This window comes from Bos indicus x Bos taurus, chromosome 19 (assembly GCF_003369695.1).
Source record: "Bos indicus x Bos taurus breed Angus x Brahman F1 hybrid chromosome 19, Bos_hybrid_MaternalHap_v2.0, whole genome shotgun sequence".
Classification (NCBI taxonomy): domain Eukaryota; kingdom Metazoa; phylum Chordata; class Mammalia; order Artiodactyla; family Bovidae; genus Bos; species Bos indicus x Bos taurus.
The window spans coordinates 38,578,763-38,604,712 of NC_040094.1; the positions used below are offsets into that span (position 1 = coordinate 38,578,763).

The following is a 25,950-nucleotide window of genomic DNA, read 5'->3' on the forward strand; positions in this document are numbered from 1 at the left end:
AAAATCAGAAGGCCTTGTCACCAATCACAACTCCACTATGCATTTAAATATCCTGGGAAAGGGGATGAAATGGAATAACCAAAAGGAAGTGAAGTAAGCTCCACCGTGACAGTGGAGAAAACAAAGGACCAGTATCTTTAACTCTTTGCTTCTTAAAAATTTCTTCCCTATGAACAAAAGTTTGGTGAGCGAAACCAACTGTCAACTGTGATTCACTTGACAGAAAAATACTAGAATGTCTGCTTTCCATAAGATGAGTGACTGATTTTCTTGGTTAAAGAGAAAAGTTGGTCTACGTTGGAGAACGAATGTGGAGTCGATATTTTTAAATGTTAATGCCTCCTGTCAGCCCTGTGCGTAATGTTTTACAAAGTTTTTCATTTAGTTCTCATTCTAACCAACAAAAAATACCCCCCTTCAGTATTTAATACATCCTGGCTCTTCTGCATCCCTGAATACATCATTTACTCTCTTAACCTCATGTTCCTCATTTGTACCATGAGGTTGTTATGAGGATGACATGAGTTAATAGAGACCACACAGAATGGTGCCTGGTGTGGCAGGAGCACCCACAAACCTTAAGATAGTTTTTGTGGCTATTCAGTTCAGTCGCTCAGTCGTGTCCGACTCTCTGCGACCCCATGAATCCCAGCACGCCAGGCCTCCCTGTCCATCACCAGCTCCTGGAGTTCACTCCAACTCATGTCCACTGAGTCCATTGAGTTGGTGATGCCATTCATCCTCTGTCGTCCCCTTCTCCTCCTGCCCCCAATCCCTCCCAGCATCAGGGTCTTTTCCAATGAGTCAACTCTTTGCATGAGGTGGCCAAAGTATTGGGAGTTTCAGCCTTAGCATCAGTCCTTCCAACGAACACCCAGGACTGATCTCCTTCAGGATGGACTGGTTGGATGTCCTTGCAGTCCAAGGGACTCTCAAGAGTCTTCTCCAACACCATAGTTCAAAAGCATCAATTCTTCGGCGCTCAGCTTCCTTCACAGTCCAACTCTCACATCCATACTGCTAAGTCACTTCAGTCATGTCCGACCCTGTGCGATCCCACAGACCGCAGCCCACCAGGCTCCCCCGTCCCTGGGATTCTCCAGGCAAGAACACTGGAGTGGGTTGCCATTTCCTTCTCCAATGAATGAAAGTGAAAACTGATAGTGAAGTCGCTCAGTCGTGTCCGATCCTCAGCGACCCCATGGACTGCAGCCCTCCAGGCTCCTCCGTCCATGGGATTTTCCAGGCAAGAGTACTGGAGTGGGTTGCCATTGCCTTCTCCATCACATCCATACATGACCACTGGAAAAACTATAGCCTTGACTAGATGGACCTTTGTTAGCAAAGTAATATCTCTGCTTTTCAATACACTATTTGGTCAGAACTTTTCTTCCAAGGAGTAAGTGTCTTTTAATTTCATAGCTGCAATCACCATCTGCAGTGATTTTGGAGCCCAAGAAAATAAAGTCAGCCACTGTTTCCACTGTTTCCCCATCTATTTCCCATGAAATGATGGGACCAGATGCCATGATCTTCGTTTTCTGAATGTTGAGCTTTAAGCCAACTTTTTCACTCTCCTCTTTCACTTTCAACAAGAGGCTTTTATTTCCTCTTCACTTTCTGCAATAAGGGTGGTGTCATCTGCATATCTGAGGTTATTGATATTTCTCCCGGAAATCTTGATTCCAGCTTGTGCTTCCTCCAGCCCAGCATTTCCCATGATGTACTCTGCATAGAAGTTAAATAAGCAGGGTGACAATACACAGACTTGACGTACTCCTTTTCCTACTTGGAACCAGTCTGTTGTTCCATGTCCAGTTCTAACTGTTGCTTCCTGACCTGCATATAGGTTTCTATTAATGGCTCCCAAAGGACTGTCAGAGAAAGTTGCTACGCCACGCTGGGGTCTGGGTTCCTGTTTGGCCCTTGATTTCACAAGCAGCCTCAGGTGGGCCACAAACCTGCTGTGACAGGCTTATCCTCTGGAAATGGAAGCAGTGGCTTCCAATAGCCTTCACAGCCTTCCAGCTCCAACAATAGGGGGTTTTAGGAAAACCCCACTAGTTTCAATCATCCTGTAACCTGAATCTGATATTTGCCCTCCTTTCTAGACTCTGGGGTCAGTCCCAATGCTGGGCACTGCTGACAGGCTCACTGGAAGCAGCACAGAAATGGATGATGAGTGCCAGGATGAGACCAGGAGACTGGAAGAACTGGAAGCAAGGATGGAGCAGTGGTTCTGGGAAAGGTGAAGGAAATGCACTGGAAAAGGGCAACCCATGGTGTTACCCCACAAACAAGACTGGGCAGTGGCTAAGACCCATTTCTCTTCTCCAGTGCAAAAGAGAAGGACCACGTGGTTAGACGACAGCGAAGACTATCAACATATAACATACGACATGTAACATTAACAGTTACTGTACATAACATATACCCACGAAAATAGTCAAATCATTGTCCCTACAGTCTTTTTTTTTTAATTTTATTTTATTTTTAAACTTTACAATATTGTATTAGTTTTGCCAAATATCGAAATGAATCCACCACAGGTATAAGTCCCTACAGTCTTAAGAGGGAATAAGACATCTACACATCACACCCTATACCTGGAAGAGAAGAGTGACCCAGGCCAGAGGCAGGCAGAGTCCTGCTCCTCTGATCCCCAGGTTCCTGCCACCCTCCTGTGATGGGGGAGTGCCATATGTACCTGGCTGGCATAGAAATGCCCAATGATCTTGACGATGACCTGGTCGTTCTCATCAGGGGTCTGGTCTCTTGGCACCACCACCTCAGCTGCTGTCAAATTTTGCAGCTCATTCACCTGGGGGCAGAGGCGGGAGCAGGACAGATCAGAGAGGTGCTTGAGTGCTGACGGTGTCAAACATGGATGGCAGTGGAGGGAGGGGAAAGAAGTTTAGTCACTAGCTGGTAGAAACTGCAGGATTCAGGAGCTGAGCTTGGAGAGTAGAATCAAGTAAAGGGGCAAAGGGCAAGAACTAAGATTGAGCAGACCTGGAAGATCCCCTGGAGAAGGGAATGGCCACCCACTCCAGTATTCTTTGTCTGGAGAATCTCACGGACAGAGGACCCTGGCACGCTACAGTCCATGTTGCAAAGAGTCAGCACAACCAAGTGATTCACACTCAGAGATCACTCAGGGTGGGGAAGTAGGGGGCCAGGGCAGAGCTTTCAGGTTCAGGGACTAACATCCAGAGCTTTCAACCTGACCCTCATGGCTCACCGTCTTGCCACCTTTGCCAATGACCCGGCCGGCTGCTGACGCTGGCACCCGGATATGGGTCTCCAGCTTTACTTCTTCCTTGGGACCAAAGAAGTTCTCCTCCTTGAGTTTTCCATAAATTCTTCCCTGAGCCTGGGCAAAGGAGGTCTTTGTTATGTTGGCAGTACACATATGTATGACAAAAGGGAAGCTCCCCACGCCCCACTCCCTCGTGAGGGGTAGATCACCACCTAGGACAGGTGACGTGAAAGGTCCACAGCCCTGACCTGTCAACACTCCTTCTGCTCACTTGTAACACTAGGAGGCCTGGGCAAAGTAACTGAATATGAATACGTAACTCCCCAGGCGAATACAGTACCTAAATCACAAACCAGACCTAAGGGGTCTGGGAGGCTTGCATGGACTCAGACAAGCAGTGAATGGCAAGTCAAGCCCTGAGTGGCAGCTGGAGGAGTCACTCAGTGGCCGGCTGCTGGTCACTGTACACAGCCTAAGGCTGTCCCCATTCTCCATCCCTCCCTAGACCAGAACAAGTTACTTTATTAGCTCTTTGGCTGTCTGTCAGAAGTCCGAGACCCTAGGAACGTAGCAGGGACATAAAGGAGAGAAGAGCCTTCCTTAGTCATGACAGCAGAGGGCAAGGAGACGGCCTTCCTTTCCGTGTGCCTATTCACTCTCAGGAATCAGAGAGGGAAGGCAATAGAATGCAAGTTGGATGTCAGTCTGAAAGCAGCTGTGCAGCCCCGAATTTACAGGGAAGCTTAAAATCTGATGCAGATTTGCACTCCCACACAAACTTGATTCCCCTGGGTCCTACTCGAAAAAATAATAAAGATCAGAACCTTGAACTGGGCTTCTGGGGGTCCAGTGATGATGACCATACGAACTTTGGAGTCTGGAGTTTCAGGAGGAGCAATCTACAAAGCAAACACTGGTCACAGATAAGCCCTCTATCGCCCTCTCCTCCAGAACCCTACCAACACCCTGCTTCCACTTCCCACTTCTGATGGCCAAGAGAGTGAAGAACAAAGACCCCGCACCCAAGGCTATTGCCCCTGTGCCAAAACTCTTAGGAGGGCACAAGTGCATTTGTTTCTTGACGTTTTCTAAGTAGGGCCTCCCTGCTCACCACCCAGAGGGGTTCAGTTGAGTCCTGCCAAGAGGTACCCCTGGTGGTGGTGGCAGTACAGGGGAACAGACTGATCTCCTAGAGAATCTCTGGGAGCCCTTATTCACCAGAGAACATATACTCCATTTGACCAAAATCCTCAGACCACTAAAACCAGTGGCTTTAGACTTGTGAAATTTAACAAGTATTCGTTCAGGTTCTCCCTGACCAGAGAAGGTGGAAACAGCTAAAATTTACCCAGCAACCACTGTGCACCAAGCACTGAGCTGGGGGCTTTGGCTGCATCATCTCAGATCATTCTCATCACTACTATACTGATGGGGAAATGAAGGCTCAGGTACTACAGCTCAAAAACTGGGATTGAACCCAGGCAGTCTTGCCTGAACTGAAGCTCTCCTGTGCTACGATACCACTTCCTCCCTTAGTCTGAAAGTGAAGTCGAAAGCAAAAGGAACTGGGACCCCACAGGAGAGAGCCCTAACACTAGGCAAATGGGGTGTCTGAGAACAAAGGAGAGGGCGATGGGAGCAGAGCGCCCTCCCACCCTGGGAACCAGAAGGAGAACAGAGCTGGTCACCTTGATGGAGGCGCTGGCGAACCGGGAGAGCTGCTTGATGTGCTGCCCCTTCTTGCCGATGATGGCGCCCACCGCCTGGGCGGGAATGAACACCTGCACCATCTCCTGCTCTGGAGCCTGCTGCCAAGACAGGACATGTCATTAATGCAGCTCGAGTCAAGGGGCACAGCCCAGAAGCCCGTCCATGGCCCTGCCCTGCACTGTCAAGGAAGAAGGGGTGCAGCACCCAGACACCAGCCTGGGCGACATGGTCTGCAGCTCTCCCAAGGCCCCAGAGAGACAAACGGAAGAAGCTGGACCAGACGAAGAGGACGAGTGCCGCCAGCACCCGAGGCTGCTGCCCCCAGGGCTGAGGCTCTGGACGCTAGCACGAGTGGCCGGGAGCGCTTCCCTCTCCTGTGAGTTACCAGCTATCAGGCTCCCACGACTGCCCACAGGGCTGAGGCTCTGGACGCTAGCACGAGTGGCTGGGAGCGCTTCCCTCTCCCTGTGAATTACCAGCTATCAGGCTCCCATGAGGAGTTGAGCCCTAAGTGAGCTCACGGACAGCCCAGGGTCCCCTGCACCTACCATAAAGGAGCTGTAAGGTGCAGCTCCAGTGACGCTGCTGGGAGGTGGTGGGACTGCACTGGAGGAGGCTGGGAAAAGACCTACAGCTGCCAAGTTCAGTCCGGGGATGAGATGTGACTGCAGCTGGGGAAAAGAAGGCAAAGAGAAAGAGGTTGGCTCATTCGGATGGGGCCTGGTAGCTCTTGTACGTGGTGCTGGCTGAACAGGAGGGTGAATGGGCCAAAACAGGAGAATGGCATGCTCTTGCCCCAAACCTGCCTGCCCCTCTGGTATTCACAACACTCACATGTACACAAGGGTTCCCACCTCTGAGGTGAAGGGACACTGTTTTAGACCCTCAGACGTCCTTCTCCAGCGGTCCCCCCGCTCTGATGGAGGCAGACCTCAGACTCACAGCCCGTGACAAGGTGGGGGAGATGGGTCTCTAACTTCTAAAACTCACATTTTTGGTCATGTGACCCACATCCTCACTCACCTTTAAAAACCAGATGAAAACTAGGAACCCTCTCCCCCACTAACACATAGCACATAAACACAAAGCTTACAGGGGGACCACAGACCCAAGACTGGATCCCCACTTGCACCCAGGAATCAAATGAAGAACCCCTATTAATTCAGTGTTAAAAGGACTGATCAATCTTGAGGCCCAAAAGCAAAGTCAGTGTTCCCAGGACCCCACCATGTGAACGCCCACCCACTTGGAGACCCACTTCTGCTATGGCTCCGGCTCAAAGGCGTCCGACACTCACGCTCATGGCAGCCACGTCATTCTCATAGGCTTCCCGCACTTTCTTCATGATCTCCTGCTCGGCCCTGCAGCAGTTCTCGATGGCGCCCTTCACAGTGATGGTCCTCTCGGGGTTATAGAGGGTGAGATCCTGCAGCCTGGGGCAGGGAGCAGGTTAGCGTCAAGCTTCCACTGACAAGCCCGGACTGGGAAAAGAGCCTGGCTGAGGACATCACAGCCACGCCGTTTCCACAGGATGTTTAGTTTGGGGCAAATATGAACAGCTCTGTCTCTGGCTTTCAGCTCATCCCCAGAGCAAGGTTTCCCCACAGGGAGGTGAGGACATTGGGCACAGACTGTAAGCAAGGAGGGTGCTCCTGGCTGGGAATTCCCCAGTGGCACCAGCAATCCATTTTCTGAGCCCTCCTGAAGCAGAGCAGGTAATCTGCCCGCAAGTAAGTCTCTTGACACAGTCAAGAGACACAGTGTTCACAGAGGGGCTAACAGATTCCTCCTGAGAAGCAGGCCACCACAGAGCACCTGCTCAAGGCTCAGGTAAGCATCTGGGTCTGTCCTCTCCCTGTGGCCTGGCAGTGTGCCGGGAGACCCCCCGTCCTGGCCCCTGGCTGCAGGCTCTCTCCCCCAGAGGCAGAGTGAGAGAGACAGGATGCGGCAGCCAAGGACTGAAGAGGCAGCACCCTAACCACAGCGGTGATGGAAGGACTTCAGCCGTTACAGAAAACTGCTCTTCATTGCTGCTTTAACTATTCTTCGATAAGCAGAAACTGTATCTGACTTACGGGGCAGGTGTTAAGGACAGATAATGAAATATGCCACCCTGGGGGCCCAGGCATCCCACTCGCAGAGGGAAAGGAAAGTGCCTTACGAGGAAATGGTGATTTTTGTCTCCGTGTCCTGCTCCACCTTCTTCAGGTTGCGCCCTTCCTTGCCAATGAGTCGCCCCACAAAGTTATTATGGGCCAGGATCTTCAGGGGAACCTCGTCAGCCCTTGGAAAGAAGTGAGGCACAAGAGCTCCTTAGATGGTAGGCCGCTGCAGATGCGGGTTTCCGGGACAGACGCCAGAACCAAATCATGTTTTCAAACAATCAGTGGGCGAGAAATGGGGAGTAGGGACCGGTGGCAAAGGCACGGGTCACGATGGGCGATGGGCACACTCCTTAACTGTGGTGATGGTTTTTGTAAATAGACTTGTATCAAAAGCTCATCCAAGGGTATACTCTCAAATGGGCATACTGTAGAATTTAGCTCCGTTGGTAAAGAATCCACCTGCAATGCAGGAGACCCCAGTTCGATTCCTAGGTCAGGAAGATCCGCTGGAGAAGGGAAAGGCTACCCACTCCAGTATTCTGGCCTAGAGAATTCCACGGACCATATAGTCCATGGGGTCGCAAAGAGTTGGGCATGACTGAGCACTTCCACTTTCACAGAATCCTGTGTACCTTTGGGCTAGTGGCTCAGTTGGTAAAGAATCCACCTGCAATGCAGGAGGATCCGGTTTCAATCCCAGGGTCGGGAAGAGCCCTTGGAGAAGGGAATGGCAACCCACTTCAGTATGCTTGCCTGGAGAACCCCAAGAACAGAGGAGCCTGGCAGTCCATGGGACTGCCCAGAGTCGGACACGACTGTGCAACTTTCTTTCACAGAGTTCTATGCAGCTAATCAAGAACAAGGTGATCCTATGTACTGATGCACAGCAGTGGAAAGAACAGACTGCGCGACAGTATGTTCACAATGATCCTACGTGTGCTAAAACACATGCATATACATACGTGTGCGCATGCCTACGAGGGCACAGCACTGCCAGGATACACAGGCCCTTATTTACAAGGAGGAGGACTCATTTTTCAGCTTTTACCCTGTTGTACAATTTCTGTGTCCCCTGTTTGTCTGTGTTAAGAGTTGAGGAGGCGACAGTGCCCAGAGAAGCTAACGCCTTACGTTTTGGTGTCCTTGGCCTCCTTGTGCATAATCTCCAGGATCATCTTACAAGCAGAAGAGCAGCCCTCAGGGGTCGAGTGGACACTGATGGCCTTCTCGGCAGCACCTGCATTCTCCTTCCTGTGTACGTCGATCCTAACAAGCACATGGATGGTTAGCTGTCCCTGGTGAATCTCCTCAAAACAAAGTACAGGCCCGCTCTTCTTGGAACAAGGCCAAGTGTGGAACTGAGACAGGCAAGGAAAGGGCAGCCTGTTGCTATGGATTCTGTCTCAGTCAGGAGGCGGCAGCCGAGAACGATGGCATCTTTCATGGGAATCCAGGGCTGGGGATCAACAGCCCTCAGCTCTGAAGCTGCGTTTCCCCCTTGAAACAACTATAAAGGGACGGTACACTGTGTCAAATTAAAAGCAAACAATAAAAGGGTGCATTATGAATCAGAACACAAAATGACCTGTTCTGTTCCACAGATCAGCTATAAAGATTAGAGAAGAGCGGTGGCTATGTGCAATGGGAGAAGGTCAGAACTACGCCTCTCACTGAGGTCCCTGACTGGCCTGTCCTGCTGCCACCAATAACCAGTGTTGAGGTCACAGAGCACTAAGGAGGCTTTCTTCCCAAGACTAGCTTTGCTCCATGAGAAGCTCTACAAAGAAACCCTTCTTACAACTATAGTGTGTGGCCCAGCCACTGCCACCAAATGGCACATCCCAGGCCTATTCTATCTCCCAACATTTCCTAAGAGGTAAAGTTGAGTTGAAACCCCTCCGTGTGTTTCCAGGAGGGGGCCTCGCCTCCTGGGCACCAACCACTGTTTTCTGGCCCCACCGCTACTTCCCCTGCGGCCAAGACTCACTTGGACTGGGTCTGTTTTGTGATGTTGCGGATGGTGGCACCCTCCTTGCCAATGATGGCGCCCACATATTGAGTGGGCACCAGGAGCCGTAGGGGGATGTCCACTTGCTGCTGTTTGGCTGGGGCCCCAGCTGCCACAGGGGAGCCCTGGCGGGGCTGACCCCGAGAGCCAAAGCCACCTCGGCGCCCGTTCTCAGGACCCTGTGTGATCTGCTCGTCAGGAATGTAAGAGACCTTCAAGGCATGATTCTCTAGCTGGTGGCCGTTCAGCTTCAAGATGGCTCTGAGGACAGAGAGAAAATCTACTGGTCACTCCAATCCATGCAAATCACACCAAATGCTCTCCAGGTATAAAGCACTCAGCTGGGTTACAACATGGAACATTCCAGAAGAAAGGGAGATGACCACCTGCCCACACTCCCACCTTCACCTTAGAGACACCCAGTCTAAATAAGACATCAAATAAGGTAGTATAGCAAAAATAAGCTATTTCCATTGAATTTGGGGATTGGCTTGTTAATTTCAAGTTTCCAAGTAAACTCCATGGAAACAGAAGTGGAAACAGAACGGCTTGCAGAAGTTTAAGTCTATCTGGAATGTCTGCAAACCAGGACTAGTGAACACTGAAGGGAGGGGCCATGTGCCATCCATTCCCTGGGCTGGTTAGAAATGTTAACAAAGCAACAATATGCAGTAAGACGTAAGCAAGTGTGGACTTAAAACCAAGTTAAGGCCCATAGACTGGCCACAGGGACCTCCAGAAAATTCTGAGCCCAGTAGACACCTGAAAGAAAACTGAAGGTTTGAGAAAGTGGTACAGTTTTAAACTAGGTTGGAGGAAACAAATGGGATAGAGGCAACATGTTGAAGGAACGAGAAAGCCATCAAAAGCAAAATGTGGCAAAAGGCCTATAACAGAATATAAATGAAGACTATCAGTACCAATGGGGTGGGGCAGGGTGACTCAACCAAACGGCTAGGGAGCCAGAAATTGTGGATGTGATGGGACTCAAGGTGATTCCGGAGATATGAATAAAATGTCTGCTCCTGCCACATCACAAATCTTTTAGGTCTCAGTTCCTTCTCATCACCACTAGATGGCACCATCAACACAGCAAAGGCTCCTATGGTCCGCAACCGGAGACCTATCAAAAACCAGGATCTTCTAAAAAGGATTTCCCACCTCCTCTGGGGAAGTCTTTGGGTCTTCAAAGTTTATCCTATCAACCCCAGGGAGGTTTCTGAACCTCTGAGATTCCTGAACCAAATGACAAGAGTCTGGCACTGGGTGCAACAAAATGAGAGGGCAGGCGGGGCCAGTGCCCACTCTTGTCAAAGCAGGGGCACCTGGCTCCCAACCTCCACAGAGACCCTCCCTATCCCACTTCAGGGTCCACTCACTGCCTGGTCTGTTCCCGGTTGGAATAGGTGACATTGACTACTGCCGTCTCACTCTCCGTGTTCACTGGGGGAGCAAAAAGAGAGATCAGGGTTAGAGCAGTGAGTCCTGGAGATGGCACCAATGATGTTCTTAAAAGGCTCATCTCTGAGGGCCATGCAGTCAAGAAGGAAACACTTGAATGACAAAGCAGAGCATTTCCTCTACAGGCCCCTTTCATCACAACTCCTGGAAAATTCAAATTAGCCTATCATTTTCCTTTAACTTTAATGTCTTCCTTCGATTTCCCTGCCAGCCCTCAAGAGAGCCAGGCATATACACGGATGTGCAGTCAACATATCAGCAGTTATGCAGCAGAGAGCACTCACATACACATATACCCCAATCTGGAAATAAATTTATTCTTAGAAACAAATTTATACTAGTTAAAAATCACACACTGAGTGAGATTACACAAAGAAAAGGTCTGTAAGGACATCCCCGAAGAGATTTGAGAAAACACCTAAATCCATTTTAGAGTACCCTCAAGTATTCACTGATCAAATAAAAGTGTATCATTCACCTAGCTGAATAAGTTTACAAGAGTCTGCCATGGAGTCTGGAGGGGCAGGATTTGGGAATGGACTTGGGTTGGATGTTCCATGTGATCTGGCCACATAGTCTTCCCCCATTTTGAATTAATAAAATTAACCTCTGCTTTATGTATCACTGTCTTGTGATTTTGGGTCCCCTAGACCTGCTCAAGAAAGCAGCGCTCTTTCTTAGGCTCAAAAATCACTGCAGATGGTGACTGCAGCCATGAAATTCAAAGATGCTTGCCCCTTGGAAAAAAAGCTATGACCAACCTAGACAGCATATTAAAAAGGAGAGACATTACTTTGCTGACAAAGGTCCATCTAGTCAAAGCTATGGTTTTTCCAGTAGTCATGTATGGATGTGAGAGGTGGACCATAAAGAAAGCTGAGCACCAAAGAATTGATGCTTTTGAACTCTGGTGTTGGAGAAGACTCTTGAGAGTCCCTTGGACTGCAAGGAGATCAAACCAGTCCATTCTAAAGGAAATCAGTTCTAAATATTCATTGGAAGGACTGATGCTGAAGCTGAAGCTCCAATACTTGGCCCACCTGATATGAAAAACTGACTCACTGGAAAAGACCCTGATGCTGGGAAAGATTGAAGGCAGAGGAGAAGGGGACGATAGAGGATGAGATGGTTGGATGGCATCACCGACTCAAAATGAGTTTGAGGAAGCTCAGGGAGTTGGTGATGGACAGGGAAGCCTGGCATACTGCAGGCCACGGGTTCGCAAAGAGTCGGACACAACTGAGCGAATGAACTGAATTGAGACTGCTCAGCCCTGGCGTGGGGGACTTGGACCAAAAAAAAAAAAAACCAAATCCACCCCTCCCTCTACAATACCAACGGCACTTATCACCACAAAACTGCAGTGCAGACCACTCTTGGCCCCTCTGGCCTGTCAGTAGAGCTCTCCCAACTCAGTGGAGAGGAAGATTCTGCAAGAATCTTCTAGCAGTTAAGTGGAAATACAGGAGTGAATCAAACAAAACCTCTGCTCTCACGGAGGTTAAACATACTAGTAAGAAGAGAAAGCAAAAAATATAATAAGCAAAGACTGTGAAAAGATGGTATGATAATAGACTATTACTCAACCATAAAAAAAAAAAAAAAATTAAATCTTGCCATTTTCAGAGATGTGGATGGACCAAGAGCATATTGCTGCTAAGTTGCTGCTAAGTCGCTTCAGTCGTGTCCGACTCTGTGTGACCCCACAGACGGCAGCCCACCAGGCTCCCCCGGCCCTGGGATTCTCCAGGCAAGAACACTGGAGTGGGTTGCCAGCATATTACACTTAGTGAAATGTCAAAGAAAGACAAATACTGTGTGATATCAGCCATATGGGAAATCTAAAAAATACAGATGAATATATACGCAAAACAGAAACACAGATACAGAAGACAAACTAGTGATTACTAAAAAAGGCGGGGGTGGGGGGCATCAAGGGTACGGGGTATGGACCGACAGATACAAACTACTATGTATCAAGTAAAATGACAGGAATTCCCTGGCAATCCTGAGGTTGGGACCCAGCGGTTTCACTGCCAAGGTTGGATCTCTGGTCAGGGAACTAAGATCCCACAAGCCAATAAATAAATAAGTAAACAAAACAGTCAAAGGATAAAAATAAATTGCACAGCACAGGGAGTTATAGACATTATCTTGTAATGACATTCAATGGAGTATAATCTTGAAAAATGCTGAATCACTATGGTGTGTAACTGAAACTATTATAAATCAACCATACTTCAATTAAAAAAAAAATTCATGTTCTCCCTGCAAAAAAGTAGAAGGGGTTGAGTGCTATGGAGAAATACAAAGCACGGAAAAGGAGGTGGTGGTCAGGGGTATAATTTCACATAGGGTGGACAGAAAGGGCATTGCTCAGTAAGCGGCGTTTGAGCAGACGAAGAGTTTATTGTTACAAAAGCAAACATTTGCCATTCTGTTTTCTCCAGGGAGCAGGCATCGCCCCCAGATTCGGTGTGTTATGGTTCTCTGGTGAGCCTCTGAACTAGCAGTGACCCCTGCTGGGCACCCCTAGTGAAGCTCTCCAACGTGCTCCCAAGCCACTGCTGTCTGTCCAGGAGTAACTGAGTCATCAGTCTAAGATGTAAGCAGCACTGGACAATGGTTATCAGGGACTGAGCAATGGTTATCAGTGCTTCCAGTTATGTCCTGGTGCTTATAGTAAAAGCAAGCTCCAGGGTCAGGGCAGAAGAGAACCTGTTCGACTGATTCAGCACCTCAGATTTTTGTGCAGGCGAGTATTTTAATCATTTGTAATGATTTACAGCTTGCCTATTTAGAATTTGGAGATGAATATTTTGTCTTGTCTAGGTTTCTTAAAGATCTGCAAACTCAAACCATTTTGTCTGCCTAATGACCAAGCTCTACTTTATGTCCAGCCCAAAACAGTTCAAATTTTTATTCATTCATTCATTCACTTTTGGCTGAGCTGGGTCTTCATTGCTACACATGGGCTTTTTTCTAGTTGCATCGAGCAGGGACTACTCTCCATTACCATAGGCGGGCTTCTCATTGCTATGGCTCCTCTTGTTGCAGAGCGTGGGCCAGAGGCACAAGGGCTTCAGTAGTTGCAGCTCAAGGGCTCTAAACAGCCAGCTTCAGGAGCTGTGGCACCCAGGGCTCTGATGCACCATGCCCCATGGCATGTGGAATCTTCCCTCTTCCCAGATCAGATGAAATCCACATTCCCTGCACTGGCAGGTGGACTCTTAACCACTGGACCACCAAGCAAGTCCTCCAAATTTTATTTTAGCTCATTTCCTCTGAAAATAATTTATAATCTTAAGCAATTTGAGAAGAACTTAAGAAGTTTTTGGAGAAACTTCAAAAATCATAGCAAACTTTTCATGATCTAGAATTCTTTTTTATTATTTCTCCTTCTGCAAGGAGATCCAACCAGTCCATCCTAAAGGTAATCAGTCCTGGGTGTTCACTGGAAGGACTGATGTTGAAGCTGAAACTCCAATATTTTGGCCACCTGCTGTGAAGAGCTGACTCATCTGAAAAGACCCTGATGTTGGGAAAGATTGAAGGCAGGAGAAGGGGATGACAGAGGATGAGATGGTGGGATGGCATCACCAACTCAATGGACATAAGTTTGGATAAACTCCAGGAGGTGGTGATGGACAGGGAAGCCTGGCTTGCTACGGTTCATGGGGTAGCAAAGAGTGAGACATGACTGAGCGACTGAACTGAACTGTGGGCCTACTATTTTTTTTTTTGGCTGCGCCAGGTCCTAGCTGTGGCATGTGGGATCTAGTTCTCTGACTAGGGATTGAGCCCAAGCCCCCTGCATTGCGAGACGGAATCTTAGCCACTGGACCACCAGGGACGTTCCCGTGGGCCCAGTCTTGAGAAAGATTTTGCCTGCCCATCAATATGTGCAAAAGTGATTCTCTGCCTTTTTTTTTTTAATTAACCAAAGACATGTAGCTGATAATCAGTTTCTACCCTCTCTGCCTACCGCCCCAAAAAAAGACAACCTGTTGATTATTTCAGACAAAAACCAAGAGTTATGAAGCTTTTAAAGTAAAAGGGCTACAGATTTACTTAGCTTGCACGCACAGCTTCCATTCTTAACCTATTTCTAAAATCCAGGGAACCTCTGTTTCTACCTTGGCTGGCCCATGGAGACTCCATGCTGGGAATGAGTGATTTGCTGATTCTCTTTTTAACCAGAGGAGAAGCCAGTTCCAGAGAAGTAGCAGAGCCAGAGCTGGGACACTCCACTCTACCTCCCTCCACGGTACCCTCTGGGCTGTCTTTGGTGTTCCAGAGAGATGTGGCACCAGAAAAGGAAGCAGAGCAGATTTCCGCCCTTCCGCCCCACAACTCCTCCAACACCCATCTACCCCTACCCCACTACCGCCGCCTCTATCCACTCTTACCTTGCTCGCAGTTCTCCACTGTACCATACTGAGCCAGCAAGCTGTCCAGTACCTGAGAGCAGGGGAAGGGAGCACGGCTAACCTGAGTACCCCAGGAACTCACCAAGTCATCACTGGGCACACCCCTCACCCCAAAGCACTGGGAAACCCTTTGGTGGGGACTCAACATGTTACCTGCTTGGGTTGCCCTTTCTTAGGTACTAATGCTGGCGGTAAGCCATCAGAATTTCTTCACAGAATGTGCTCAAAAAGCGGGTGTGGAACTTAAGGTCCTTTTTGGAAGCAGACCTGTAGCACCTGGTCTCCAGCCGGTCCTCTGTCATCACTAAGCTTGGGGTTCAGGGAACACCCTTCCCGCCTCCCTGATGCCTCTCACCAGAGGGAATGCCCAAGAACTCATGCTGCAAGTCTTAGGCTGAGGATGCAATCCAACTGTCCACCCCGCCACCCCCTCCCTCAGACTCTCTGGCCTAGCACCAAGCCCCCAGGACACCTCCCAGTCATCTCTGCCACCTCAGGCTAACCAAGACTCCCCTCCCAGTCTCCATGACCCCACTAACAATTTCCCCTAATCACTTACTTCCCATCGAAGCTGGGGTGGAATATTTCGGATCTGTATTTTTCGACTCCTGAAATTAGAGAGAAAACATCAGTGACAGCTCTGGATACTCTAGGGGCCTGTGACCTTGCAGGTTTTAGTCCTCATTCCAGTCTATCTTCCTACCTTCTACTCAACACCAAAGACTTAAGAGTCTAAGAATGATAACCTTTGGGAATGGAAAGCTGGCCTCTTTTTAGAGAGCGAAATACAGTGCGACCACAGATAGGAAAGCCAAAACCAGGTGCCCTAAGCACTAGGATAACATAATCCCCCCAGTCATACCTGCTTTGTTCATCTCTCCTAGGTTCCTCACTCATTATATCTTACTCAGTAACCATCTATTACCACCCACCATGTCTCAGACTCTAGGAATACAGAGCTAGCTATGCGAATTATTGTATGAATCATTCACCTGATACCTTTCTAGTCGGTGTCTACTTCATGCTGGATGACTTTGTTCTACATGCTGGGGACACAACTGATAGACAGAACAAAGTACCTGGCCTCAAGCTGCTCACAATTATTAGGGGAAACATATACGCAAACAAATTGCAGCAGGATAGTTGGCAGTAGCTAAGCTCTTTCTTTGATACAGATTTAAACTTGCGCTCCACTTAGCACTGATCTTTAAAAGGTTATTTAACTCGAGGCTCAGTTTTCTCCTTTGTAAAACAGGGATAATACCTATTCACAGGGAGGTATAAAGTGATGTTAGATAATATTATCAAGAGCTTAGCAAAGGGTTTGGAGTAAGCATCGTACTTAAAATGTAATAATAGACACACGTGTGAATACTAAGGTGGAGTGATTAACACACACAATCCAGCATCATAATCACCCCCTTCCCTCCTCCCAGTTTATTATAGTTCCTCCTTCCCATCTTTCAAACGCCTCTTAAAAATGTAATTTTCCCTGAGGAAGGCTTTCAGGTTCAAGGTTGATGCCCAGGGCAATTAATTGCTCACCACCCAAATCAATGCCCTAATCCCTGGGCTTAAAACATTTCAATTGACTTGATCTGCATTGGTCAATTGTCACTTGTCTTTGTGTATCCTTGATTACAAAACTCTCAGTTTCAGGACATGGTCCAACGAGATTCCAGTGGCGCGAGGGAAAAATGAGAGCAGGGAGCAAGAAAGTCCAGTTCTAGCCCCTCAACTGCCCCCGACTGGCTGTCCTGACTAAGCCACTCAAGTTTTAGGCCCTGTGTTCCTGGCTGACATGCAACAGGGCCCAGTCAGTTCTTGCCAAGTTGGGGGAAATCATGCTCAAAACACATAAGAGTGGGACTTCCTAGGTGGTCCAGACTCCACGCTTCCAATGCAAGGGGCATGGGTTCCACCCCTGGTGGGGGAACTAAGATCCCACATGCCATGTGGCGTGGACAAGAAAATATAAAAAACAAAACCCTACACACACATGAGGGCAAGGGAAGGGATGCTAAACTCTAACTGTAAATGTTTTGATCTTGGCTCTCTGCCCTCGGCCAGCTCACTCATTTCACCCGTGACCAAGTCTTTAGATGTAGAACGGAAACAGAAGGGTCTTTAAGACCCCTTCTAGCTCTGCAGTTTTGAGGATAGAGAGTCTTTATCAATGACATACACTAACGAAATCTCTTCTGGGGTTGAAACAGCTTAAGGGAAATGTGCCATAATGGTTCTTTACTTTGGTTTGGTTCATGAACCTGATCTAAGGAGGTTAGATCATAGCCGGACAAAAGAACAAGCATCAGAAACAAGCCCACTTCCAGGGCCTCGAGTCCCACACCAGGCCAGCTTCTTGGGATCCAATTCAATGGCCAAGAGTGAGCTTCACGGTATCTGCATCACATGCCCTATGGGATTTCCCATAAACAACTCATTTTGTGATGAAATGGGCAAAGAAAACGCAGGAGCTCTCACAGGAGGAAAGTAAAATTCCTGGCGAACTGAAGAGGTGATTTATACCATTAGAAGATGGAGAACACTGATCTACCTTAATGCTAGTGACAGGGGTCCCCCAAGCTGAGTGAGGACCTCTCTCAAGCAAATGCTTCTGGAAGGACCAAAGGGGATGGGCGGCTGCCAGCCTGGAGTTCAAACCAGTAAGGGCTTAAAGCAGCCCCCTATGGAAGTTTAGTTTTAAGAGCACACTTTCAGGATGGTCCCTTACTATAATCTCAGGTCAAGGGTCAAAAATACCCTCTTCAAAAAAAAAAAAAAATACCCTCTTCTTCCTCAAACTCCCTCTTTTAGGGGCTTTCTTTTCAGGGTAGGGAAGAGTTGGGAGGGGATGGGGAGGTGAAATCAAATCTCAGTTTGGGATGTTAATCCATATCCTGAAAGCAATGGCAGTCTGGAATGTCTGGAATGTTTCAGGAGAAGGAGGGGGGAGGAGGGCAGGGATACCCAACCAATGAAAGAAAAGACATCCTGCAGCCCTCCCCCACCCCCAAAAGGCACGGCTCACCCACCTCTCCAGGGCACACACACCCAATCCTGGGAACCCACACAAGGCCACTTCAGGCCTCCAAACCTGGCCAGCAAGGCAAACCCTGAAAAAAACAGAGACCAAGAGCTTTTGTCTTTTAAGCCCTTGGCCTGGTTTGTATTAAGTATGGTGCTACCTAATTTCTTTCAGGCCCAAGGCACATGGGGCCATGTTGAGAACTGGACCAGGAACCCATGGCTAACTCATTAGCCATGTAGGGTGCTAATAATGCCTGTAGGGTGCTACAGGCATTTCCGGTTGCCCAGTACAAGCTGGGCCAGGGCAGGGTGCTGAGGGCTTGGAGGATCAGGATGGAAGTTAAGAAGCCCTGACTTCTTTACTCAGTACCTTAGTTTCCTCCTGTGGAAAACGGATAGGGCTTTTGTGAGGACTTAGAACAGGCAGGAGGCCTGCTAAGTCATGGCCCCGTCCAGGTGCTCTGTCCCAGTCCCAATTCGAGTCCCCAGGACACTAGCATGGGAAGAGGCTACAAGTCTGACAAGGATGGCTACCTGTGATAGTAAAACAGTTAGGCTTCTGCACTGATGGGGAAATAGCGGGAAATATCACAGCCCACACCCCCACCTCCTGTGACAACCAAAGGGCCCCAATCCAGCATTTGACTGATAGACAGGCTTCCACTAGCTCAGAATGGAGCTTCTGCACTACAGGCAACGGGGCACTGCACACTGAGCAGGACCCTGAACTCCAATACCGACTGTTCAGAAAAGCAAGAGGACTCCCCAAGGTTCAGGAGCCACCACCTGTCCTGGAGCTGATAAACTTGTGAAGTGAAAGAGTGACGCCTCCAGCCCCTGGCAATGAAGGCAATGGGTGCACGAGTCAAATTATTTCCCTGGATGCCAACACCCTGAGGCCTCTGACCCCCTCTGCCTGCCCTAACCAGCAGGGCCCTGGGGCAGCTCCCCAGACACAGAGTCATAGGGGGTGCTCCTTTCTGATGTGGTTGGGGGCAAGCAGGGGACACCAGGGCCACAGGGACCAAGTGACCTCCTTCGAGCCCAGGGGAGATTCCAGGAGAGACCAGAGGGAGAGCATCTGAGCAACCACTAAGGAGATAGTAGGAAAACAAGAGATTCAGGAAGAACAGGAGCTGGGCACCTGGAAGTATGACTGGAAGCCCCCGCCCCGGGGCAGGGAGCTCTGGCCCTATTAACCTTTTTAAAGACATGTCATTGACCTTGAATGGGAAGGAAAAGAGTTCATTAAGGAAGACACGAACATTTCAGGAGTGCTTACCAGTCGCCAGGTGCAGATTCTACACCTCCAAGAAGCCTCCCACTATCCATGCCCATGGTAACTGTGGCTCCACTTTACAGACTGAGGCCCTGAGATTGAGGGGTTGAGTATCTGCCAAGTCAGATACCCAGAGTCAGAGTCAGTACTGAAACACAGAGGCTGTCTGGTTCCAGGCTCTTCCAGGCTCGTCCCCTTGTGCTGCCTTTCTGATGACAGAAAGGAAACAAAAGTCTTTGCCAAAATACAGGAAAGGTTTGGCTTGAGGACAGATTTATAACACTCATAGAGTTCAAGCATCAGAGTGAAGAGCAGACATGCTGAGTGGGTACTGCTCTCCAGGAGTCAAAACGCCCCACCTGTAACTTCTGGAGAATCTGACTTAATCCTAGTTCTCTGAAGAGATGAAAGCCTTGATTTGATTCTGATAGGGGGCTCTGGGGGTTGGGGCCCCAAGCCTGAACAGTTTTCCAAAACCTACTATTGCCTCTCTCCCCACAACTGGCTTGCTCCACCTAGATGCAAAGGGAGTCTTCCCACTAGGGGAAGATGAGGTCGCTAAAAGTGATTCTATGGTTTTTGAACACTGACTAGATATTTGATAATATTAGAACAGGCTTTGGTAACCAAATGTTTGTTTTCGGTATCTGTGAGTCTTATTTGTTTTGTATACAGGTTCATTTGTACCATTTTTGAAAAAATTAGATTCTTAAAAAGTCAGGGAATCCCTGGCAGTCCAGTGCTTAGAGGGTTTGCAGGTGGCAAAGTGGAAAAGGTTCCGCCTGCCAATGCAGGAGATGCAAGAGACATGGGTTCAATCTCTGGGTGGGGAAGATCCCCTGCGGTAGGAAATAGCAACCGACTCCAGTGTTCTTGCCTGGAAAATCCCATGGACAGAGGAGCCTGGAGGGCTACAGCCCATGCGGTGGGAAAGAGTCAGACACAACTGAGAAAGATAGCACGTAGGCACGCACACCAGCAGTTAGGACTCTGGGCAGCTCTCACCGTCAGAGGTCAAGAGTTCAATCCCTGGTAAGCTAAGATTCCACAAGCCTCAAGGCATGGCCAAAAAGATAAAATATTGATTTTTAGAAATACATACTGAAATAGTTACAGATAAAATGTCATGTCTAGGTTTACTTTAAAGTAACCAGGGGGAAAATTAATACAGATCAAATATGATTTGGTAATTTTTGGTGATGGGTACATGGGGGAATTATTTAATTATCCTTTCTACTTTTCAAAATACTTTTTTCCATAACAAAAACTTTTTAAAAAAGATAATTCTAGCTCACCCAATTTTAATGTCATCACAGATTCAAAATTAATGAGCCTAAGCCAATGAAGTTTTCTTATTTTATTTTTATTAGCAAGAATCCAGGCCCTGGTGAGGAGCCTCATGGGGGCAGGGAGGACGGGTCTGAGGTCCAGTGGAGAGACAAGCAGATGCACAGACAGAACACTTTCAGAAGGGGGTCTCCCCAGATGACAGAATGCACACCTGGACAGAACACACCCTGAGAAGTTTTTAGGTCTTCTGGAGGACAGCTAAAAACTGCCTGCCCCAAGAAGTGTTCTTTTTCTAACTCCTGCAGACAAACCACCTCCTTCCTCCTTCCACCCCCATGTCCAGAGGGTAGGATGCGACCTTCAATTATGCTAGCGACCTCATCTTCCCCTAGTGGGAAGACTCCCTTTACATCTAGGTGGAGCAAGCCAGTTGTGGGGAGAGAGGCAATAGTAGGTTTTGGAAAACTGTTCAGGCTTGGGGCCCCAACCCCCAGAGCCCCCTATCAGAATCAAATCAAGGCTTTCATCTCTCCAGAGAACTAGGATTAAGTCAGATTCTCCAGATTAGACCCTCATCTCCACCTCTCCCCAAGGTCATGGTTCTCTGACTAGCAGGCTGCATGCCCTTGAGCAAGTCAGGCCTTCAACTCTCCAGACCTCAGTTTCTCACATCACAGAAACAAGGATTAGGATTAGCCCATTTTACTGGATCTTGTGTTCCCAGATAGAGATCAACCCTGTCCACCTATAGTAATACGCTTTCTTTCTTTTTTTTTAATGTATTTGGCTGTGCCAAATATTTATTTAGTTGTGGCATGCAGGATCTCCACTGTGGCATCTTTGCTGTGGAATGCGGGATCTTAGTTCCCTGATCAGGTATCAAACCACTCTACATTGGGAGCATGGAGTTCTAACCACTGGATCACTAATTTTAAAAGTTCCTACACCTTTTTAATTAGAGTGATTTTTTTGTGTCTTAATGGTCTAAATAAGTGGTTGTGAACCGATTTTTCCCCTGGAGATTCCCATTAGGAAATATGATAAAAGGTAAGAACACTCTTCACCAGAAAGATGCAAACATTCTGCACACAATTTAAAGATTTCATGGGTTAATGAAAGCTTTGGAATCCATCCATAGGCCAAAGTTAAGACACTCTCTCACACATCCACACTTAACTTCATCCCCAATGATACCCAAATTCACTCCAGCCTCCAGGCATCTCCTCGAAAAAGTGGGAAGAAACAAGCCCAGGGCAATTAGAAAACTAAGCTTGCCTGGTGATGGGGTTGGGGTTATTACCTGGCTATTTTAAAAGAGTGAGCAACTAATTAAGATTTTTCAAACTTGCAATAACACCATGTTCTTTTCATTCTAATCAGCAGTCAAGGTCATTACCATTTTCTTAAGGTTTCTGGTGTCCAGCTGCTGGAGTCATTCACTCCAGACTTTCTTGGCACCTGCTATGCACTGAACCTGTGTTATCCACACTGCAGTAGCCATTAGTCTAGTCATATGTGGTTACTGAGCACTTCAAATTAGCAATTGAATTTTTTCTTTAAAATAAAAGTTTTATATAATTTAACTTTTTCTTCTCTAAATTTTATGAACTCTAAATACAGATGAAATGCGTCCAATGAAAATTTATCATATGAATTAGAACAGGCTCTAACAGTAAAATAAAATACACATTGGGTTCCTAAGACTTCATGCTCATCATGATCAGTTATTCAGTTATGTCCGACTCTTTCTGAACCTGCAACCCAGCACGCTCCTCCGTCCATGGGATTTCCCAGGCAAAGAATACTGGAGTGGGTTGCCATTTCCTTCTCCAGGGGATATTCCTGACCCAGGGACCAAACCTGGGTCTCGTGCATTACAGGCGGATTCTTTACTGCCAAGCCACCAGGGAAGGTAGTATCCCCCAAAATTAATAATAATAATAACAAAGTAGTAAAAGTACGCTTTTACAGATTGCATGCTGACAATAATCTTTGAATAAATTTTAAAAATAATTTGCTGAGTTAAACTTCTACATTAATTTCACTTTTTTTGAACTTCCCTGGTGGTCCAGCGGTTAAGAAGCCACCTGCCAATGCAGGGAACATGAGTTCGATCCCTGTCCAGGAAGATTCCTCATACCTCAGAGCAACTAAGCCCGTGACCACAACTAGTGAGGCCACGTTACGCACAAGAGAAGCCACCGAAACGAGGAAGCCCTCGAACAGTGAAGACCCAGCACAGCCAAAATTAAATTTTTTCCACTTTTTCTCAATGTGGCTATTAGAAAATTCACACTTAGAGATGTGCCTTGCCTCACGTTTCTATTGGACAGTGAAGGCACTGTGCTGCAGTAGAGCATGGAGGGATGAGGAAGCTAGGCAAGCTCCTGCTTTGCGTTTACAGTCCAGCAGGACACCCTAGCTTGGTTAGGGATGGGAGAAGGGAACAGACAAGGCTGACTGCATTGAGGGGGTGGGCTGGGCAGAGTAACCCTTCAGAAGTGGGTGATACTGTCGACTCCTCAACAAGAGAGTCCCATGCAGCTGACACCAGAGAAGAGGCACTGCCCCCCTCCCAAAGCTGGCTCCCATCCCAGTTGCTTTGCCCAACTGAAAAATCACACATAAAAGATGTCCTAATGTGCCAACCTCTGCCCTTTCCATAAGATCACCATTGACCCAGTCCTTCCTCCCGACCCTGCCTCCTTACCCCTGTAGAGTGGAGAGGTGGAGAAAAAAATAATCGTGGAGGAAAGCTTCTGAAGGGGGCGGACCTGGCACGCTCCAAGCATGGCAGTAGCTGAGAAAGGGGGCGGGGCTGGGGAGGGGAGGAGAAGCTGGCCCAATGCCCAGGGCTCTGTGCCAGGCTGATCCAGAGGTAGGGCAGCCAGACAGGCAGGCAGCCGGGTGGGTTGACGGGCAGGGTAGGGGCTGGAAAGGAAAACACGGACCTGCTGGAAAATGCAGGACCAGGCAGAGCAGATGCCACCACCAAGGGGTTGAAGTACTGGGGGAACTGGGCAGCAGGGACACCACTGGAATGTACCTCTGGTCCCTCGAACATGGTCTTTTAAAGGTATGCAGCACACACACACGGTCCCGTGTGCTCCTGAACTAATGCTGAGGACAGGAAGCAAATTCTGGGGAGAAACTCTGAGACAAATCATATTCCCTCTTTGGAAGGCTCTTGTACTGTGTTTAAAGTGCCCCTGGCCCGCCTGGAATCAGGGAAGAAGAGGGGGATTCATTAAGCTTCTCAGATGACCAAGGACATACATACATCATTAACCCAGCAATAGGAAGTTCCAGTTGAAGAAAATCAGATTCCTACACCGAGGAAATCAGATGTAGACACTGAGGTCCAACAGAGTCCTAAATAGTCACTCTCATTTTATAGAAGGAGAAACCGAGGCACAGGAAAAGGAAAGAGACTTGGAAACTGAGGTAGGACTAGAACTCAGCTCTCCTCCCAGGCTGGTTTCTGCTCATCTCACCAAACTTCGGTTCTTTCTCTCTGACAAGAAGTGTTAACACAGCAGAAGCTTGTATAGCCCCAATGTCAGCAGCAGGAAAAATGCCCATATTCTGTATGGCTAAGTGCGTGCCAACTGGCTTTTATTGCATGCGGCTCCAATTTGGGCACAGGATTTAACTTGCAGAAGAGCTAACTACACTATAATACGGCTGGATGATTGTCAGAGAGATTTGTTAGCAGGGAAAAAATATAGTCACCAAATATTGTCTTGCAAAATTTCATCTTGGTTTGGGATAGGCAGGAGTGCAGAAGTGACAGGCAGTTGGGAAGGCGCTACCTGGTGTTGGAGAGCAAGCAAAGGAGGAATAAATCCTCTGCTCAATTTACTCATCTCGGAAATACATGGTTTGACTAGAGAGCCCACTTTTTTTTTTCCTTGCCCATCTGGGCAGTGCCAAAGGAAGCCAAAACAGAAGCTGAGACAGTGAAGCTCTTTCGAGACAAATTCCAAGTCGGCCTGGGCCAACTGCCACTCCCTCCCTCCCTCCACAGTGCTCTCTCTGCCTAGAATCCATGCTCTTTCACCTGAGGGCTGCCTAGAGCCAGAGCTGGCCTCCCAAGCTCTACAGTGTGAAGTGTGAGGTGTGAAGGAGCCATGCACTAAACCGAATGCATGGAGACAAACAGCAGAGGTGCCCACTGTGAGCAGCGCAACCCTGCAGGTGGAGGGAGCGACGCTGTGGGTAAGAAATGAACCACTGGGGACAGTGCTCACCTTCATTCTCTGGCTGGTAATGGGAAGCGTTTCCAGGATCTTCCCTCAGAGTGGGGGAGGCTAATACACTCTGACAGAGGGAAAGGTAAAGGGGGCTAGAAAGACCTCACGGAGAGATAGATTTAGCCTTCATCCCCTCAGTGGAGGTATCAGCACCTCTCGAAGATGCTTTAGAGCCAGAAGGTCTGGCTCAGGGGCCAGAGACCTGGCTGAGGGTGGAGTGGACACTCAGGGGAAGGCACTACCAGGGTGAGCCTCAGAAATGAAGCAGGGGGGTGGTGGGGGGAGCGGGGGGGAGGTCTCCCCTCATGAGGGACCAGCAGCTCCAGGCTAAGATTTTGAGGCAGAGAAGCAAACAAATGGAAACTACACCAGTCTTAAGAGAAAGCTTCTCTTCTGCAACTCACAATTTGCACTGAGAAAGAAAGACCTTGGTGTCATCTGGGCGCTTCTTGGAATTGCTAGTGTTTCAGGATGGTGAAAACCATCTCGCATGACGTTGATGGGACGCCTTGGCAGAGTCTGGGACTGGGGAGAAAGGCCTTTAACAGAGAGGGAATGGGAATGTATGCCAGGAGACGTTGAAAAACACAATTCACCCTGTTGGTGAGAAGGCGCTCTGGTTGTGTTCCTCCAACAGGAGGTTAACAACCTCAAGGAATTCTCTCCTCCAGCTGCCAACACAGACCTGTTGGTGGTGGAAAACTTCAGGAACTGCTGTTTCTTTCTTTCTAGTGGGTAGTGCATCAAAACAACTCTCCTCTGCCACGGACGCGCAGCCCTGAGTTCTGCCCCGGCTTGTGCGGGAGCCACATGCCCTCTCTGTTAAAGGCCTTTCTCCCCAGTCCCAGACTCTGCCAGGGCGTCCCATCAGCGTCATGCGAGATGGTTCTCACCATCCTGGGCCAGGAGCAGGGGCAAGGGCTTGAAGAGCCCAAGGAACCCAGGGCGGGGAGGACAACGGGGAGCAGGCGCGGCAAGGCAAAGGAGAAAGAGGTGCCTGGGAAGGGCGGCAGCAGCTGAGGGTGGGGGAGGGCTGGCAGCAGCTGGGGGGGAGGAGGGGAGTCCTCATGAACGGGCAATTGAGAAGGGCCGAGCAGCTGAGCGGCCGGGCTGGCGTCGCCGGGC

At 48.6% G+C, this 25,950-nt stretch overlaps 1 protein-coding gene across 2 annotated transcripts in view; it reads right to left on the reverse strand.

The window, feature by feature from the left end:
- IGF2BP1 (insulin like growth factor 2 mRNA binding protein 1) overlaps positions 1-25,950 on the reverse strand; it is a 46,799-nt gene that overhangs the window by 6,955 nt on the left and 13,894 nt on the right. The window contains exons 3-14 of one of the 2 annotated variants that reach the window (XM_027518067.1): positions 15,533-15,581; positions 14,953-15,004; positions 10,462-10,525; positions 9,062-9,343; positions 8,206-8,340; positions 7,131-7,253; positions 6,267-6,402; positions 5,518-5,640; positions 4,948-5,064; positions 4,084-4,158; positions 3,242-3,373; positions 2,708-2,821 (exon numbers count right to left, since the gene is read on the reverse strand). In XM_027518067.1, coding sequence (XP_027373868.1) covers positions 2,708-2,821; positions 3,242-3,373; positions 4,084-4,158; positions 4,948-5,064; positions 5,518-5,640; positions 6,267-6,402; positions 7,131-7,253; positions 8,206-8,340; positions 9,062-9,343; positions 10,462-10,525; positions 14,953-15,004; positions 15,533-15,581 — 1,402 coding nt within the window. Of the gene's footprint in view, positions 1-2,707; positions 2,822-3,241; positions 3,374-4,083; positions 4,159-4,947; positions 5,068-5,517; positions 5,641-6,266; positions 6,403-7,130; positions 7,254-8,205; positions 8,341-9,061; positions 9,344-10,461; positions 10,526-14,952; positions 15,005-15,532; positions 15,582-25,950 lie in introns of both variants that reach the window. The other variant, XM_027518066.1, reaches the window with a different exon arrangement.